The sequence below is a fragment of the Danio aesculapii genome, chromosome 5 (genome assembly GCF_903798145.1).
Source record: "Danio aesculapii chromosome 5, fDanAes4.1, whole genome shotgun sequence".
Lineage (NCBI taxonomy): Eukaryota > Metazoa > Chordata > Actinopteri > Cypriniformes > Danionidae > Danio > Danio aesculapii.
The window spans coordinates 66,251,687-66,268,355 of NC_079439.1; the positions used below are offsets into that span (position 1 = coordinate 66,251,687).

Here is a 16,669-nt window from a genome sequence, read left to right on the forward strand (position 1 = left end):
GTAAGGTACAGTACGGTTCGTTATGCTTTTATGGCCGTTTCCACTGTCAAAAAGGTGTACCAAACCGTAGCGTACCGTACCACTTTTTCGGCATCCTTTTGAAAGGGCAACAAGCCAGAATGAAAACAAAGGAACCGGCATGTTTACACAGCCGAGAGATTACAGCAGAATTATATACATATAATAACGAGCCATAGCCGACCCGGGCTCAAACAAACCTTGTCGTCGTCTTGATGAACAGGCAAAAAGCAAAGAAGAAGAGCAGATTTTACCCTGTGCCCCGTAGTTTTTTATGCGCCAGTCTGAAGCACGAGCGGTTTTGCTTTTTTGCTTCTGCTCGCCGCGCATCTATATTTGAAATAACAAACTTCTTGAGCTGATGATAATAACGTGCGCTTGGATATTGATGTGCTTTTGAAACCCGATCCTTTTCAGAAACTGACAAACGAGAGAGTGAAGCGCGGAAAAACTAATGTGAAGCCGGAAAAAAGGAGCACATTATTTTTTCAGCAAACGTGAACAAACTGCAATGTTTAACTATTATCATCACCTTTTGGACTATTATGAACTCAGAATGATGGAATTATTCTCTAACAGAGGCTACATGTGCTGCTGAAGATTAAAGACACAGATGAGAGGTCTGCTCTGACTGTGGGCTATATTTCGTGTTGGTTTTGAACCGTGTTGGTCTGCTGTGTGTAGTTTTTCTGTAATTGGTAACATATCGGAGACTGTAAGGGTCTGTATGTGTTCATATATGTTGCATTTATTCATTTATTTTATATAAATACAGACGTTACAGTAGGCTATTTTGCACTGTCATTGATCTGCAGTTATAATCAAATCATGTTCATAGAAAAGTTATAAACATTTATACAGAAGTATTTATGTGTGTAAAGCATCTGTTTTGTGAGAAGTGCTTCTCATTTGATATGTGAACAACCTATACAGCTTTACTGTAGACATTTCCTCCAGCAAGAATGACGTCGACTGAAACTTTCTGTCGTACACCATGCCCACCAAAAGAGTACCATTGGTACCCTTTTAGCAGTGGAAACGCAAGTCTGATAAAAGTGACCCGTACCGACTCATACCGTACTGTACCAGTCAGTGGAAACGAGACAAAAGTGTGCCAAGAAAATATCCCCCACACCATTACACCACCACCACCAGCCTGAACTGTTGGTCCAAGGCAGGATGGATCCATGCTTTCATGTTATTGACGCCAAATTCTGACCCTACCATCTGAATGTTGCAGCAGAAGTCGAGACTCCTCAGACCAGGCAACGTTTTTCCAATCTTCTATTGTACTATTTTGGTGAGCCTGTGCAAATTGTAGCCTCAATTTCTTGTTCTTAGCTGACAGGAGTGGCATCCAGTGTGGTCTTCTGCTGCTGTAGCCCATCCGCCTCAGGTTGGACGAGTCGTGTGTCCAGAGATGCTCTTCTGCATACCTCGGTTGTAACGAGTGGTTATTTGAGTTAATGTTGCCTTTCTATCAGCTGGAATCAGTCTGGTCATTCTCCTCTGACCTCTGGCATCAACAAGGCATTTGAGCCCACAGAAGTTCCGCTTTATTTTCTCTTTTTCGGACTATTCTCTGTAAATCCTACAGGTGGTTGTCCGTGAAAATCCCTGTAGATCCACAGTTTATGAAATACTCAGCCCAGCTTGTCTGGTAAAAGTTCAAACAAACTTAAATCACCTTTCTTCGCCATTCTGATGCTCGGTTTGAACTGCAGCAGATCGTCTTGACCATGTCTACATGGCTAAATGCATTGAGTTGCTGCCATGTGATTGGCTAATTAGAAATTTGTGTTAATGTGCAGTTGGACAGGTGTACCTAATAAAGTGGCCGTTGAGTGTATTACTACACTGTAAAAAATGCTGAGTCCCACACAACTCCTTCATGTTGCCCAGACACAAATCGATTAAGTTAATTGAATCATTTTTTACAAATTTAAGTGAATTCAACATAAAACAATTAACTTGACCCCGTCAAAAAACTTAATAATTGTGTTAATTCAACACATTTTAAATAAGTAGCAGCAAAACAAGCAACAAAAGTGTGTATTTTTAAGACCACAAACAGCAAAACTCACTCTTTCTCCGTCAGCTCCAGGGAAACCGAAGATGCCTGGGATTCCAATGAAGCCCTAAGACAGGGGAGTGTAAGAAGACAAGAAACAAACAGACAGACTTTAGACTGATTCGGATCCAAACACCACTTGCTGAACTTGCAGACTGACATGCAAAAGGTCTGTTTGAGGAGAGCGGTTGCTCGGTGAAGATCTAGGCCTTGAGGCAAGTGTATATGCCCATGGACTGCATGGTGCTGGCTTCCACGATGTAGTCCAAGGGCACATACCCTCACACCAGGGATCACACAGGCATTCGGCAGGATGGCTAAGGGTGGTTCACAGAGTTAATATAGATGAACATACAATGAGATCTTGAAGAGAAAAAGACATGAATGATGAGTCAGTGATGCACTTTATGGAATGATGATAATAATAATAAAAAGCAATATGAGAATTCAATGGGGTATATGCACACAGACTTTTTATTTTCAGTCAGCCAACCCAAGCACTTCCGGTTAATTGTCCCACCATTACAAAATCGCCACGTATAAGATCTGATTTCCTTAAAAATTAGCAATCTTCACTGCCTGATTGATTTATGATATAAAGTGGGTAAGAAGCACTGCATTCAATTAATTTTTTCCCTGCCATGCCTTTAAAATATGGAAATTTATTTTCAATGGAGTTTCTGTGTTATGATGCATTCACACCAGACGCGGATGAAGCGTCAAACGTGAGTGATTTACATGTTAAGTCAATGCAAAGACGCAAATAGACATCCTGCAGGATGATTCACAAGAATGAGGTGGCATGAATGATGTAATTCGTGAAAATGAATTGGCGTGAGTTGAAACTTTAGCTAACATTCATGCTGCGTTAACCAATCAGGAGCTTGCTCTTGTGATTATGATGTAGTGTCTGCAGTTGGTGATCGAGGGGAAATCTTCCTGCCGACACCGAACAACAGCTCATCAAACTGGGCTCAACTCAGTCGGAAGCACCGCTGAAAGCTTCCATCATCCAGGTATAGTTTTTGGAGGAGTTGATGAACTCACAGAGCTGGGTGCACCTCTGAAAGTATCTAGTGGACTCAGACATGGCGCCGAACAAATCTACATAGTTTTTCAGCCTTCCTAAAGCACATAAAGCACAGCTACTCTCTCAATAAAAAAAATGTTAGACATTTAGCAACAAAGCTGGAGTGAACGGGTAGATTGAGGCCCTGCCCCTGTTGTGAAGTGAATTTGACACGCGAATGAAGAGAATTTAGTGAATGAAGTGAGTAAACTATTTGCACGTGCTGTATCTGGTGTGAAAACAGCATTAGCCTGCTGCTACCGACGGCAAGTGCCTTCCATTTCGCTTGAACAACTAAATGAATGCTTAAGTCTATTTAACTGATTGTATTTTAATTATATTACAACATCCATGATGTAAAATAAACCTTATGAAATTGACAACTGTCACATTAACCTTTCACTGGAAGTTTAGTGTTGGCTGAAAAATACTAGCTGTGCATATAGCCCATTTATACATGGAATAAAAAACATTGCAAAAACATTAACATAAAAAACAGTTTTATCTACAGTAAAAGCAGTAATAAATAACATATTTCTGGCACTAAGGCCAGCAAGAATAACATGAGAAAGATGATGTACACTGCTGCCATATTCTTTACAAGACCAAACTGGTTTTAAAATTTTACTGGAATAATAATGTAAAAACCAGCTGACTCTGGTATACTTTACTTGATGTTTTATAATGAAAACAACTCCAAATAACTGATCCTTAAATGTCTACAGTCATTTCCTTTTCTGGTGCCGTTCAGAGTTTCCAAACTGGAAAACAATGTTTCGGTACCAAAATGTAGCAGCCCTGGCAAAATTTCCTGAACATAAATCCTCAATCATTTTGAAGCTAATTCATAAGTGCCGTACGAGCAAACATGGAATGCAAAACATCTTATCTCAACTGTATTAAGCCAATATAACATTAAATTATAGTCAGATTAAATTATATATTAATAAAACATAACACTAAGCATAACTGGAAGACAACACATGTATTGTACACAGGCTTTTAGAGAGTTTGTGTGTGTTGTTGGTTCCTTACCTGTATACCTTTTGGTCCCATATTTCCTATAGGTCCAGGTAAACCCTACAAAAAAACAGAAAATGCTAAATTCAACCCTGCAGACTGAACCTAGGATAACACTTTTGTGCCCACATTATTTGAATCAGAACATCATGAAAACAAAAATGGTAATGCTAGGGAAGAATCTAAATGTTTGAAAACCTCTACACCGAAAATGCGAACATCTGCCTAGTATACTAAATTTTTTTTTTTTAAAGTCGTTACCGGTAGGTTCACTCTGAATGGATTAATTGAATCAGTGAGTCTTTAACTGCAGGCTCACTCTGAATGGATCATTTGAATCTGAGAACTGCAGGCTTATTCTGAATGGATCATTTGAATCAGTGAGTCTTTAACTGCAGGCTCACTCTGAATGGATCATTTGAATTGGAGAACTGCAGGTTTATTTTGAATGATTCATTTGAATCAGTGAGTCTTTAACTGCAGGCTCACTCTTAATGGATCATTTGAATCAGACAACTGCAGGCTTGTTCTGAATGGATCAGTTGAATCAGTGGGTCTTTATCTGCAGGCTCACTCTGAATGAATCATTTGAATCAGACAACTGCAGGCTTATTCTGAATGGATAATTTGAATCAGTGAGACTTTAACTGCAGACTCACTCTGAATGGATATTTTGAATCAGAGAACTGCAGGATTATTCCAACCCAGGCTCATTCTGAGAACGTAGTCCCGTGGACGTTTCTGGAGGCCGCGAAATACGTAGCCAGGGGTACGTACGGCTGCATTTCATTTTTTTAAGCGAACGCTGCAAGGCGGTGTGACGCCGTTCCTTTCGGTGCTTGCCAGCCGGCCAGCCGGCCGCTCGCCTCCGTGTGGAGGGCTTTCCCTCTGCAACCAGTTTGTCCGGTTAGCTCTTCGTGTACTCTGGTGGACTCGAGGCGCAGAGAGGGGCTGACCACGACGACGACGACGACCGGGTTCGAGTCCGAGTAAGAGCGGTTCCATAAATCAGGTAAGAAAACAAAAACAAAATCCAAAAAATGAAGCGAACAAGTTCGTCACAGGGTGAGAATGTGGTCAAAATATGAAAACGTGGTAAAAATCAGACGAAGGCTTTTCTTTTTCTGGACTGCTTTTGTGAATCGTCGTTGGTTGGGTTTAGGGACGGAGGAGGGTGGGTCAGCCAATTGGCCGGTCACACGGTCAATCATTCTGTCATCCAGGCAGACAGGCGGAAGGTCATTCGACAGCGGTCTCTAGCGCGTTTACGCGAGAACGGCGCAGGAAAAAGCGCACACAGCGGCCTCTCGCGGATTCGCGAAAACAAAAACTGCAAAAATACGTACCTCCCGGGACGTATTTCGCAGTCTCCAGAAACGTCCCCGGGACTACGTTCTCAGAATGAGCCTGGGTTGGATTATTCTGAATGGATCAATTGGATCAGTGAGTTGTTAACTGCAGGTTTACTTTGAACGAATCATTTGAATTAATGAGTCGTTAACTGCAGGCTCACTTTGAATGGATCATTTGAATCATTGAGTCATTAACTGCTGGTTTACCTTTAATGAATCGTTTGGATCAGTGAGTCATTAACTGCATGCTCACTCTGAATGAATTGTTTGAATCAGAGAGTCATTAACTGCAGGCTTATTCTGACTGGATCATTTGAATCAGTGAGTCGTTAACTACAGGTTTACACTGAATGGATCATTTGAATCAGTGAGTCGTTAACTGCAAGTTTGCTTTGAATTAATAATTTACACCATATGAGTTGTTAACTGCAGGCTCACTTTGAATGGATCATTTGGATCAGTGAGTCATTAACTGCAGAATCACTCTTAATGGATCATTTGGATCAGTGAGTCATTAACTGCAGACTCACTCTTAATGGATCATTTGGATCAGTGAGTCATTAACTGCAGACTTACACCTAATGGATCATTTGGATCAGTGAGTCATTAACTGCAGACTCACTCCTAATGGATCATTTGGATCAGTGAGTCATTAACTGCAGACTCACTCTGCATGGATCATTTGAGTAAGAGATCTGTTGACTCACAGATGCAATTAGGGCTAAATTCCCAAAAGAATTGTAAGCCTAAGTAGATCATAATAATGATCTTAACGTCATGGTCTTTTCCCCAAAAGCATCGTAACTTAAGCAGCACTTGAAAATAGTCTGGAATACGTATCGTTGAAAAGTTCTCCTGTACGTGCCTTGTAAAAAGACAAAGATAGGAGGACAATTGGCAGATTACAGCTGTAACTTTATTCGAGTGATGAGATTATAATAAAAGTTGTTGTACTTTATTGTACATTTTATTACGCCTTAAATGTCATTAACTGCAGACTTACACCTAATGGATCATTTGGATCAGTGAGTCATTAACTGCAGACTCACTCCTAATGGATCATTTGGATCAGTGAGTCATTAACTGCAGACTCACTCTGCATGGATCATTTGAGTAAGAAATCTGTTGACTCACAGATGCAATTAGGGTTAAATTCCCAAAAGAATTGTAAGCCTAAGTAGATCATAATAATGATCTTAACGTCATGGTAATGGTCTTGAAAATAGTCTGGAATACGTATCGTTGAAAAGTTCTCCTGCAGTGCAATTGGCAGATTACAGCTGTAACTTTATTCGAGTGATGAGATTATAATAAAAGTTGTTGTACTTTATTGTACACTTTATTACGCCTTTATAAATATATTTATAAATAGAATAATAAAAATGTCAGAAAACAAACAAACCAAAATTGAAATGCACATCTAAACAACTGAGGAAAAAAATAATAAAAGAGTTTAAATACTATTAAATATGCATGGACATAATCCATATCTTATGTTTAACTTTGTGTTAACCTTAAGGATTTTTCCAGTCTGTAGGTAGGAGCTTATATAAATTGTCTTGATTGCTTGATCAATTGTTTCCACATGAGATGACGATTTTTGGGTTAAACGTTCAAGACTTCATATGAGGTTATTTCAGTATTTGGAAAAGATCAGCGACTCCTAAGAAGCACGTAGAATGAGTTTTCACTTGATCATGTTTTGTGCATTTTTGGGAAACACACGTAGAATACACGTAGAACAATTTAGTGACTTAAATTTAATTATACTGAGGCCAAAAGAGTAGTTATGCTGCTGTAATTACCCAAATATGCTCAAGAAGAAAAAACAAGAAGATATGGTGCATAACACCATTAATAAAACTGACAGATTGATAATTGAGGAACAGATTGGAGTTGGTGCCGAACAGGTGGCCAGTAGAAAGTCATTTGAATTAATCAGGCGTTATCAGGAGGACATACTTGAACTGTAAAACAAAACTTCTCACAAGTTCAACCACAGATGTGCCAAAACTTCAACATAATCTCAACTGGGATGTGGCAGTTTTGAGCACCCTAACTTGGCCAAGCGAATTAAGGAAACATGAAATAAAACAATACCAGGTGAATCTCTGTAAGTCTATAAATAATTGACCCAAGAATGTTTAAGTAAAACTAAATTAAAGCAGGGTTTCCTAGAACATGACTAAAGTTGAAGTTATGTACAGTGGGGGAAATAAGCATTGAACACGTCACCATTTTTCTCAGAAACCATATTTCTAAAAGTGCTGTTGACTTGAAATTTTTACCATAAAAGAAATCCATATATGCAAAGAAAACAAAACAAATTAGTTTACAAATCACATTATGTGTAATGAAATAAAATGATGCAGGGAAAAACTATTAAACACATGAAGAAAGGGAGGTGTACAAAGGCAGTGAAAGCTCAGACAGCACCTGAAATCTCTCAGTATTGTTCAGCAACCTGCTGCCCTTCCTTTTTGTAAATGAATATTAGCTGTTTTAGTCCAACATCTACATTACCAGTATGATGGAGATGAAACCAGGGTGGACATTTCAGCAAGACAATGATCCAAACACAGCCAAGAAATCTCTCAAATGCTTTCAGAGAAAGAAAATCAAGCTGTAGAATGGCCCAGCCAATCACCTGATGTAAATCCAATAGAAAATACAAGATAAAGATCGGAACTGATAGATGAGACCAACAGAAACATCCAGATTTGTACACCTGTTGAAGTCTGTGAAAAAAATCACACCTGAGCAATGCATGTGACTTCATTCTCCATATGAGAGACGTCTTTAAGCTGCTATGACCAAAAAAGCCTTTTATAGAAAGTATTAAATACATTTCAGTAGTTCAGTACTTTTTCCTTGTGTCATTCCATTGTTATTACACAAAACTCATATTTTTAAAGATTGTTTTATTTTGATGTTTGTATTGTTTGGGTTTTTACCAAAATCAGGTTCAATTCCATGTCAACAGCTCCTTTAGAAATATTATTACCAGGAAAAAAACATAACACGTTCAATACTTATTTCCCCCACTGTAAAACTGAAAGCTATCAAAAATGTTTAGTTGGACAGTTTCATCTGCTTCCTTAAATAGTTGAATCTGGTAGTTCACAAAGAAAACCTGAGGTCGACCGCATTTACACTCCGTGGGAGATTATCTATCAAAAGTAGGAGAATTATCTTTAGCAAATGACTTTACTATAGATCAGACATCATTCATGTATTTGGCACCCAAAGAAATGATGAATTTAGTGCTAGCACATTTACTCAAAATACAAAATCCATTTTCTATGCTTTATAATTCCAAAAACAATTCTCATTTTTCAAAAGGGATGTCAAAACAAGTGGTCATGCTGGCAGAGCAAGCTCTTTTGGTCTCCAATACAAGCCCTGACACTGTGAGTCTCATATAAAACTCGTATCTCTGAGCACAGCGGCACAACAGAAGATTTACTGCACCTGCCTGCCAGGATAACCTTTGGCACCTGGACTTCCATCCGGTCCTCTTTCACCCTGCGGAGAGACAAAATGAAAAGAATAAAGGAGGAAAAAATCCATTACAATAAATATGCCATTAGCATTGGAAGCTCTCCTTTTAGAAAGCCATAACAAACAACAAGGAAGATTAAAAGCACAATAGAGAGAGAGGAGTGAAAGGCCTTTCTATTAAAACAACATGTTATTCTTCTGTGCGTCTGTAAATAGTTTAAGTCTTTTTTCATGTGTTGCCATTTTAGTCGATGTGACAAATGCAGAGAGTGTGTGGCCCACCACTGAACTGAAGTTGTGAAGCAACGATTAAAGCCTTATACAATGTTATTATACTGCTATAACTCAAGACCACTCTAAATTCCAGAAATTCACTTGCTGAGATTAAGGCAACAGTCCAGGTCAAGTGTCAGTCAGAGTCATGCTGCCAAAACTCAACGTTAGTTCCTGCTTTAGATCAATCTCAACTCAAAGCAAAGATCAAAATGTTTTTCAGTTATTATCATACACACGGCGGAATAAGGTGCAAGATGTGTTTGGCGCAATTTGTTGCTATTTTCAGGCCAGCGCAACCCTAATTTTCACGTTTTGTGCCACACTGTTGAAATAGCAAATCCATTTGCACCGCTTTGTGGACTCATGGGTGTGCTGGTCTGAAAAGGAGGTGTGATAATGCGCATTGTTGGTGCGTTGCTATTTTGAGGAACTGAAATAGGCCATTTCATAAGTCCAGCGCAGAGCGTGTTAGTTATGCACCTACACCGAAAAAAATTATTCAAAGATGATTCCTTGGATTTACTCAATTTTTTTACGTTAGGTAGTTGTAAACAATTTATTTGGGCTGAATTTATACAAACAAATTATGTTGAAAATTATTAAACTTAATTTGTTTGTTTAAATTCAACACAAATAAATTGTTTGCATGCAACAGTTTTTTCAGTGTATTCAGGTCCAAATCGCATACACATTGCTTAATGCACACAAGATGTACAGTAATACACAAATATCTCTACATATGGAAAAAAAAGTAAGGATAAAAATGTTACGCAAAATATTTTTTATATTTTTTTGTACATAAATATAAAAAACACTACCTTTATACCTTCTTGTTGTCGGGGGGGGGGGGGGGGGGGGGGGGGCTTTTTTCAGTTTATTCATGACAATTTGCATTGTATCATGTTTTTATTAGTAGTAGTATTTATAATATGCATATTTTATATTTGTTCTAATAAAAACAAGCTTAGATTTGTCCACTTGTCGGTTTTGGAGAGTATGCATCAACATATGGGGCATAAGAATAGGGAGTGTGTTTGGATATATGTTTTTTACCACACTTTGTTATTGTTGTTCATTTATTCTTTATTTGGAACTTGGAACTGAATTTAGAAATAGTTTTGAAACAAATCTTTGCGTGTAACAAATTAAATGAAACACGTAGGGTAATGGATCTCTTTAGTGGAGTGCGTACAACACCGTTTCCTTATCCATGAAAGTAAAAGAGTAAAGAGAAAAGGTAAACTAAAGAGAAAGTAAAGAGGCCGAAAGGCGGAGGCTCGTTCATTATCCTTGCACTGCAGATGGTCTGTTTAACTGTTTTCTTGCTAGTGAAGCGTTCAGTTTTTCTACTTACAAAGTCCGCCATGTAAATAGCAAATGCACCACGGCGCGACGCAACTGACTCTTGGAAACAGGAGATGAGACTCTAATTGGTTTATTGCACATTATGCTCAAAACACACCCATAACTCATTAAGAGAATAATTAAAATGGAGCCCATGACGTCCATGAGAAGGTAGGGCTTGTTGTACAGCTCCCATATTAAACCATTTCCTTAAACATTTTCCTAATCACAACCAATAGTGTTTTTAAAAGCAAACGTAAGTGAAAAGTGCACTGCGACCTCATAGTTTACCTTGAGTTTACATTGCCCTATATTCCCTAAATAATGTCCCTATAAATATTATTAGTGTGAAAAGGAACAAAAGTTGTTGCCGTTATATTGCCCCATAGTGTTCATTTTACCTACAAACTGCAGTCAAATGTATATTTTAATGTTTTTGCAGTTTCACGAAAAATGTAGGCTAAAGCAGTGGTTCCTAAAGTGGGGTTTGGGACTCCCTAAAGTGGGGTTTGGGACTCCCTGATCCCTTGTCGCTTGGTGATTTCCAAAAATCCAATAAATTAAAACTTTTTGAATTACTATATTTTATCCATAACTAACAAACAATAAAAAATAGGAGTAAACGGTTACAAAACAACAACAACATGCAAATAAGCCCATGCCTGGTCTAGCTCCTGTTTATCTAACCAACATTCTGTCTCGCTTAATTCCCACCCGCTTTTTAAGATCTCCAAACTCAAGGCTTTCGGTAGTACCTAGAATAGCAAAGTCCACTAAAGGAGGTTGAGCGTTTTCATATATGGTTCCTTCCTGATAATGTCAGAGGCTCAGACACACTTTATCTGTTTAAAACAAGATTTAAAACTCATCTTTTTAGTAAAGCATATACACAGTGCATCACATAACTGTAAGATACAGCTCAATTCAACTCTTCAGATGCATTCCTCCACATTACACGGATAACTTGTGCATGCGAGATCTTCGAGGACAAGAAACACGTAATACCACAAGTGCACTTCATTGAACATGTATTATTATTAATACATCAATCGGATGAAAATGAGATGAGATATTATATGGTTGTTAGACTTGCATTTTTGCTGTTGTCAATATGCTTTTTACCCATTGGTGTGTGTGCCATTGCGTACAACGTTTTATATTTACAACCACCTCTGTTGATAGTGAGGGCTCGCAAGTCATTCTGTCTCGCTTAATTCCCACCCGCTCTTTAAGATCTCCAAACTCAAGGCTTTCGGTAGTACCTAGAATAGCAAAGTCCACTAAAGGAGGTTGAGTGTTTTCATATATGGTTCCTACCTGATAATGTCAGAGGTTCAGACACATGTTATTAATACAATAAGCGGATGAAAATGAGATGAGATATTAAATGGTTGTTAGACTTGCATTTTTGCTGTTGTCAATATGCTTTTTGCCCATTGGTGTGTGTGTGTTTCATTGCGTACAACGTTTGTATATTTACAACCACCTCTGCTGATAGTGAGGGCTCGCAAGTCATTGTTATTTTAGGGGTCATGGGCTGAAATGTTTGGGTAACCCCTATTATTTACAACGAGCCTGTGTTGGCATTATGTTCTTGTTGAACATATCATCATCCAAAATAACTATTGTGCATTTTCAAATCTCTTCCACTGTCTGTAAAGTGGTTCATGGCAATGGTGCCTTTTGATTGTGGGGCATTTTTACGCACTTGATAAATACAAACAGTGCGGCATGAAGCTTTATTGTCTTCCAAAACAGATAAATAAATGTCTTCTTTTTAAAACAACGGAAATAAGCAGACGGATTTGCTCGAATGCACATCTTGAAACAGCAGGAAACCCAATATCCATGCTGTGTGGACATGTCAGATCAAATCCGATCCGAAGCTTGTGAAATATAAATATGCACATCAACCCAATCCCTTTATTTAGCATTCATGTAAACAGTGTGTTAATGCAATCAGCATTGAATTCATTCAGACTGAAACTATGAATGTCCATGTAGCCATAAATAATGTGCAAACATTTCTGATAAAAGCCCATGAATAAAATATGGAAATAATGAAGATGTATTTAAAAAAATATACAGTGCTCAGCATGTATAAGTACATCCCTCACAAATCTCTTTTTAAATTCATATTTTAATAGGAAGCTATACAATATTGTATTTGTGCATATACATTAAATTAGTCAGTACTGAAGCCAAATCTGGAGCTTATCTATGTCACGATCACCAGCGATCATAACTCCCAGATCGCTGGATCTCATACACAAACACACATGGACTACAATTCTGCCATTAATGGACTACATATTCAGTCATGCCACACACATACTCACACCTGCCCCAAGTCTCTACTGATTACACTCGCACCACCTGAGGATCGTCAAGGACTGATTACAAACACCATTGAAGCAGCACACACACTCATTCACATTGCCGAGTCTTGTTTACCTGTAAAAAGACAATTCAATGCGGTTTCCTTAGTCTTGTTTCTCCGTGTTTTGACCCTTGCCAAGTTTGTCTGTTTGTACATGTTCACTGTCTGCCTTCTGACCTCTCGCCTGTTATAGTGACTACGATTCTGGATTTGCCTTTATTCACCTGTTTGCACCTATGTTGACCTTTGTTTACCTGACTACCGAATAAACCTGCACTTGGATCCTAACGTTGTCTCCGTCATCCACGTGTTACAATCTAACAAAATAACTTCAAAAACTAGGACAGCCAAATTTATGTATTATAGAAAAATATTAAATACAATTTTAAAAAAGAGAAGGGAAAGGGAAAATCAAGAGAAAAAAAGGAAACATTTTGTTGAAATTTTGTAGGTTGTAATTGTTTTGCAATATTTTGCTTGAATTTAATTGGATTATTTATCAATTTCTAAATATGTTTGGTGACTAAAATATTATTTTAATAAACAGATCTGTTCAATAAATCTGTTTTGCTTAAATGCACCAAAATACATTGCCTATATTCACTGAGAAATGGATAAAAATAATCATTTTCAAAATGGGATCTACTCATTTATGCTGAGCCCTGTACATGTTCACACTAGAGCATTTGAATCTGACACCAAAGTGGCATAGGTAAAGTGGCTTTTTCTAATTAATCAACCATGTTATATTCTTCTTTCTTTAAAGTTTGCAGATTTGTCCCACAAAACGGTGGTAAATTATACTCCAAAAATGAACATTTCCTCATTGTTTATTTAACAACACGCGTGAGGTTCAAAAGTTTTATGAGTTTCTTTCTTCTGTTTAACACAAAACAAGATATTCTGAAGAACGTTGGAAAAAAATCAACCACTGACATTCATAGTGAGAACAAAAACACTATGGAAGGGTGCTGGATTCCAACATACTTCATAATATTTAGTTTTGTTGTGGAGGTTGTGTAGATGATGGCAGAATTTAATTTTTTTGTGGGGGTGATCTACTTTTACCCCACAGTGCAACTGTTACTGCACCTTTAATATGATCCCAGTAATGTACTTCAAATATGGATGTTGTATTAATTCCTCTAAATCCATTTTTTATTATTATTAATGATTTTCAAATAGTACAAACCAAGACAAAGACAATCAGACAAACAAATAAACCCCCAAGCACTGCCAAATAAATAAAATGTGCAAATGTATTTGTTAAACAAAAAAACTGAAGCCAGAACTGTCTTAAAATAAGAATGTCAAAGTTTGTGTAGGAAGGATTCGAGAGGTTCTGAAAGTCTCCTGAATTTGTCCTGTCTTTGGTTGAGGACATAAGTTAATTTCTCCAAAGGAAGAAAGACAATCCATATGGAAATAGTTGGACGTTGGGAAGTCCACTACCTGACAAAAGTCTTGTCATAGACTATCCAAGTTTTAGGAACAACAAATAATAACTTGACTTCTAGTTTATCATTTGGTATCAGAAATGGCTTATATGAAAGGCAAAGGCCTCTAGATTTTACCTAAATAAAAGATGATCATACCTTGATTTTTAATAATTTAATTAGGACAAGCTTGGAGGACTGCAACCATACATCTCTGCAATGACTCAAATAAAGTTAAGTTCAAAATAAGTTCATCAAGATTCTTTGGATTCATCTTCAATGCCTCCTCCATCTTACCCCAGACATGCTTAATAATGTTCATGTCTGGTGACAGAGCTGGCCAATCCTGGAGCACCTTGACCTTCTTTGCTTTCAGGAACTTTGATGTGTAGGCTTAAGTATGTTAAGGAACGCTATCCTGCTGAAGAATTTGCCCTCTCCTGTGGTTTGTAATGTAATGGGCAGCACAAATGTCTTGATACCTCAGGCTGTTGACTCTGCAGATCTCTCGCACGCCCCCATACTGATCTTAACCCCAAACCATAATTTTTCTTCACCAAACTTGACTGATTGCTGAGAGAATCTTGGGTCTATGTGAGTTCCAATAGGTCTTCTGCAGTATTTGTGATGATTGGCATGCAGTTCAACAGAAGATTCATCAGAAAAATCTACCTTCTGACACTTTTCTACATGATCAACTAGAAGTCAAGTTATTATTTGTTGCTCCTAAAACTGGGACTTGTCAGGTAGAGTAGAAATATACATTTCTAATCCGCAAATGTTCTCTAAATGCATTTTAATAGTTAATTAAATGATATTAATTCCTTTAAAAACATGTATGGAAACTTACTTGGTCTCCAGGGTGGCCAGAGGGACCAGGATGGCCTTTCTGTCCCTAAACAGAAAAAAAAAATAGGGAATGAGTGTTGCAAAAGCATATAAACGCTTACATTTATAGTTAAGAGATGGTCATTTACAGTTGGCAGTCACTTCTCAAACTTGTGCTTAGTCATTTCCTGGGGGTTTCCACATAAAGAGCCAACAGAAAATCGACAATGATCTCTGTCATTTTTCAGAGAAACGTAATAATTTACAGCAAACAGCTATTAAACGATCACAGGCTCACAGTACACTCTCATTACACAAGTAACGTCATTCTCATTTTCTTTGTGACATGATGAAATGAAAATTTGCCTTTGCATTTAATGTTTGCCAATGAACTCGATCATTGCGGGAACAAAGTAAAAGCAGCTTGTGCAATCCTAGTGGTTTACACATGTTCCCAGGATGGAAGGATGGAAAAGTAATAAATGTGGAAAAACGTAACGGGTCTCAAAGTGCACATCAACAGATTCCACTAAAACTAGCAAACCACTTCCGAACTAATACCAACTCATTAACGGCTGAGCAGACGCTTAAACTGTCTGGGGACAGGAAAATTAGCTGTCTTATCAGCCCATAAATGAGGGAGAGACAACATTTTATCCCTGTATGGTAGCAATTCCTTTTCGGGTATTCGGTTTTTATGAGAGTTTACCACATAATGCAACTAAATACTGTAATTTCTTCATTACAAATATCTCGTAGACAGAACATGCTGTACTGTGATAGTCGTTCGGGATGTCTTTTATTTATTTAATTTTTTTGTGTGCAACTTTAAATATTGGAGATAAAATATAACTTCAAATTTCAACTTTTGCTGCTTGTTGTTGAGTTGAAACAACACAATTCTTAAGGTTTTTTGGAACAACTTAATTGCTTCATGTTTAATCTACTTAAATTTGTAAAAATGATTAAATTAACTTAATTTGTGTTGTGACAACATGAAGGACTTGTGTGGGACCCAGCATTTTTTTCAGTGTAGATTATAGCCAAATTTACATTTTATGAGTCAAAAAGTCAATGTTTATGGAAATAATAATAATAATAATAATAATAATAATAATAATAATAATAATAATAATAATAAGTAAATATTCATAAGTAAAGATCATGTTCTATGAAGGTACTTTGTAAATTTCCTATTGTAAATATATGAAAACTCCATTTTTATAAGTAATATGCATGACTAAAAACTTAATTCGCCCAATATTAAGATTTTTTTAAACCTTCAGAATGCAGCATGGTGGCTCAGTGATTAACACTGTCGCATCACAGCAAAAAGGATGCTGGTTCAAGTCCCGGTTGGGCAGGTTGGCGATT

At 37.5% G+C, this 16,669-nt stretch overlaps 1 protein-coding gene across 1 annotated transcript in view; it reads right to left on the bottom strand.

Annotated features, from left to right (window-relative positions):
• The window catches only part of col27a1b (collagen, type XXVII, alpha 1b), a 189,896-nt gene that overhangs the window by 90,958 nt on the left and 82,269 nt on the right, over positions 1-16,669 (bottom strand). The window contains exons 8-11 of the mRNA XM_056458734.1: positions 15,318-15,362; positions 9,002-9,055; positions 4,194-4,238; positions 2,103-2,156 (exon numbers count right to left, since the gene is read on the bottom strand). Coding sequence (XP_056314709.1) covers positions 2,103-2,156; positions 4,194-4,238; positions 9,002-9,055; positions 15,318-15,362 — 198 coding nt within the window. The remainder of the gene's footprint in view (positions 1-2,102; positions 2,157-4,193; positions 4,239-9,001; positions 9,056-15,317; positions 15,363-16,669) is intronic.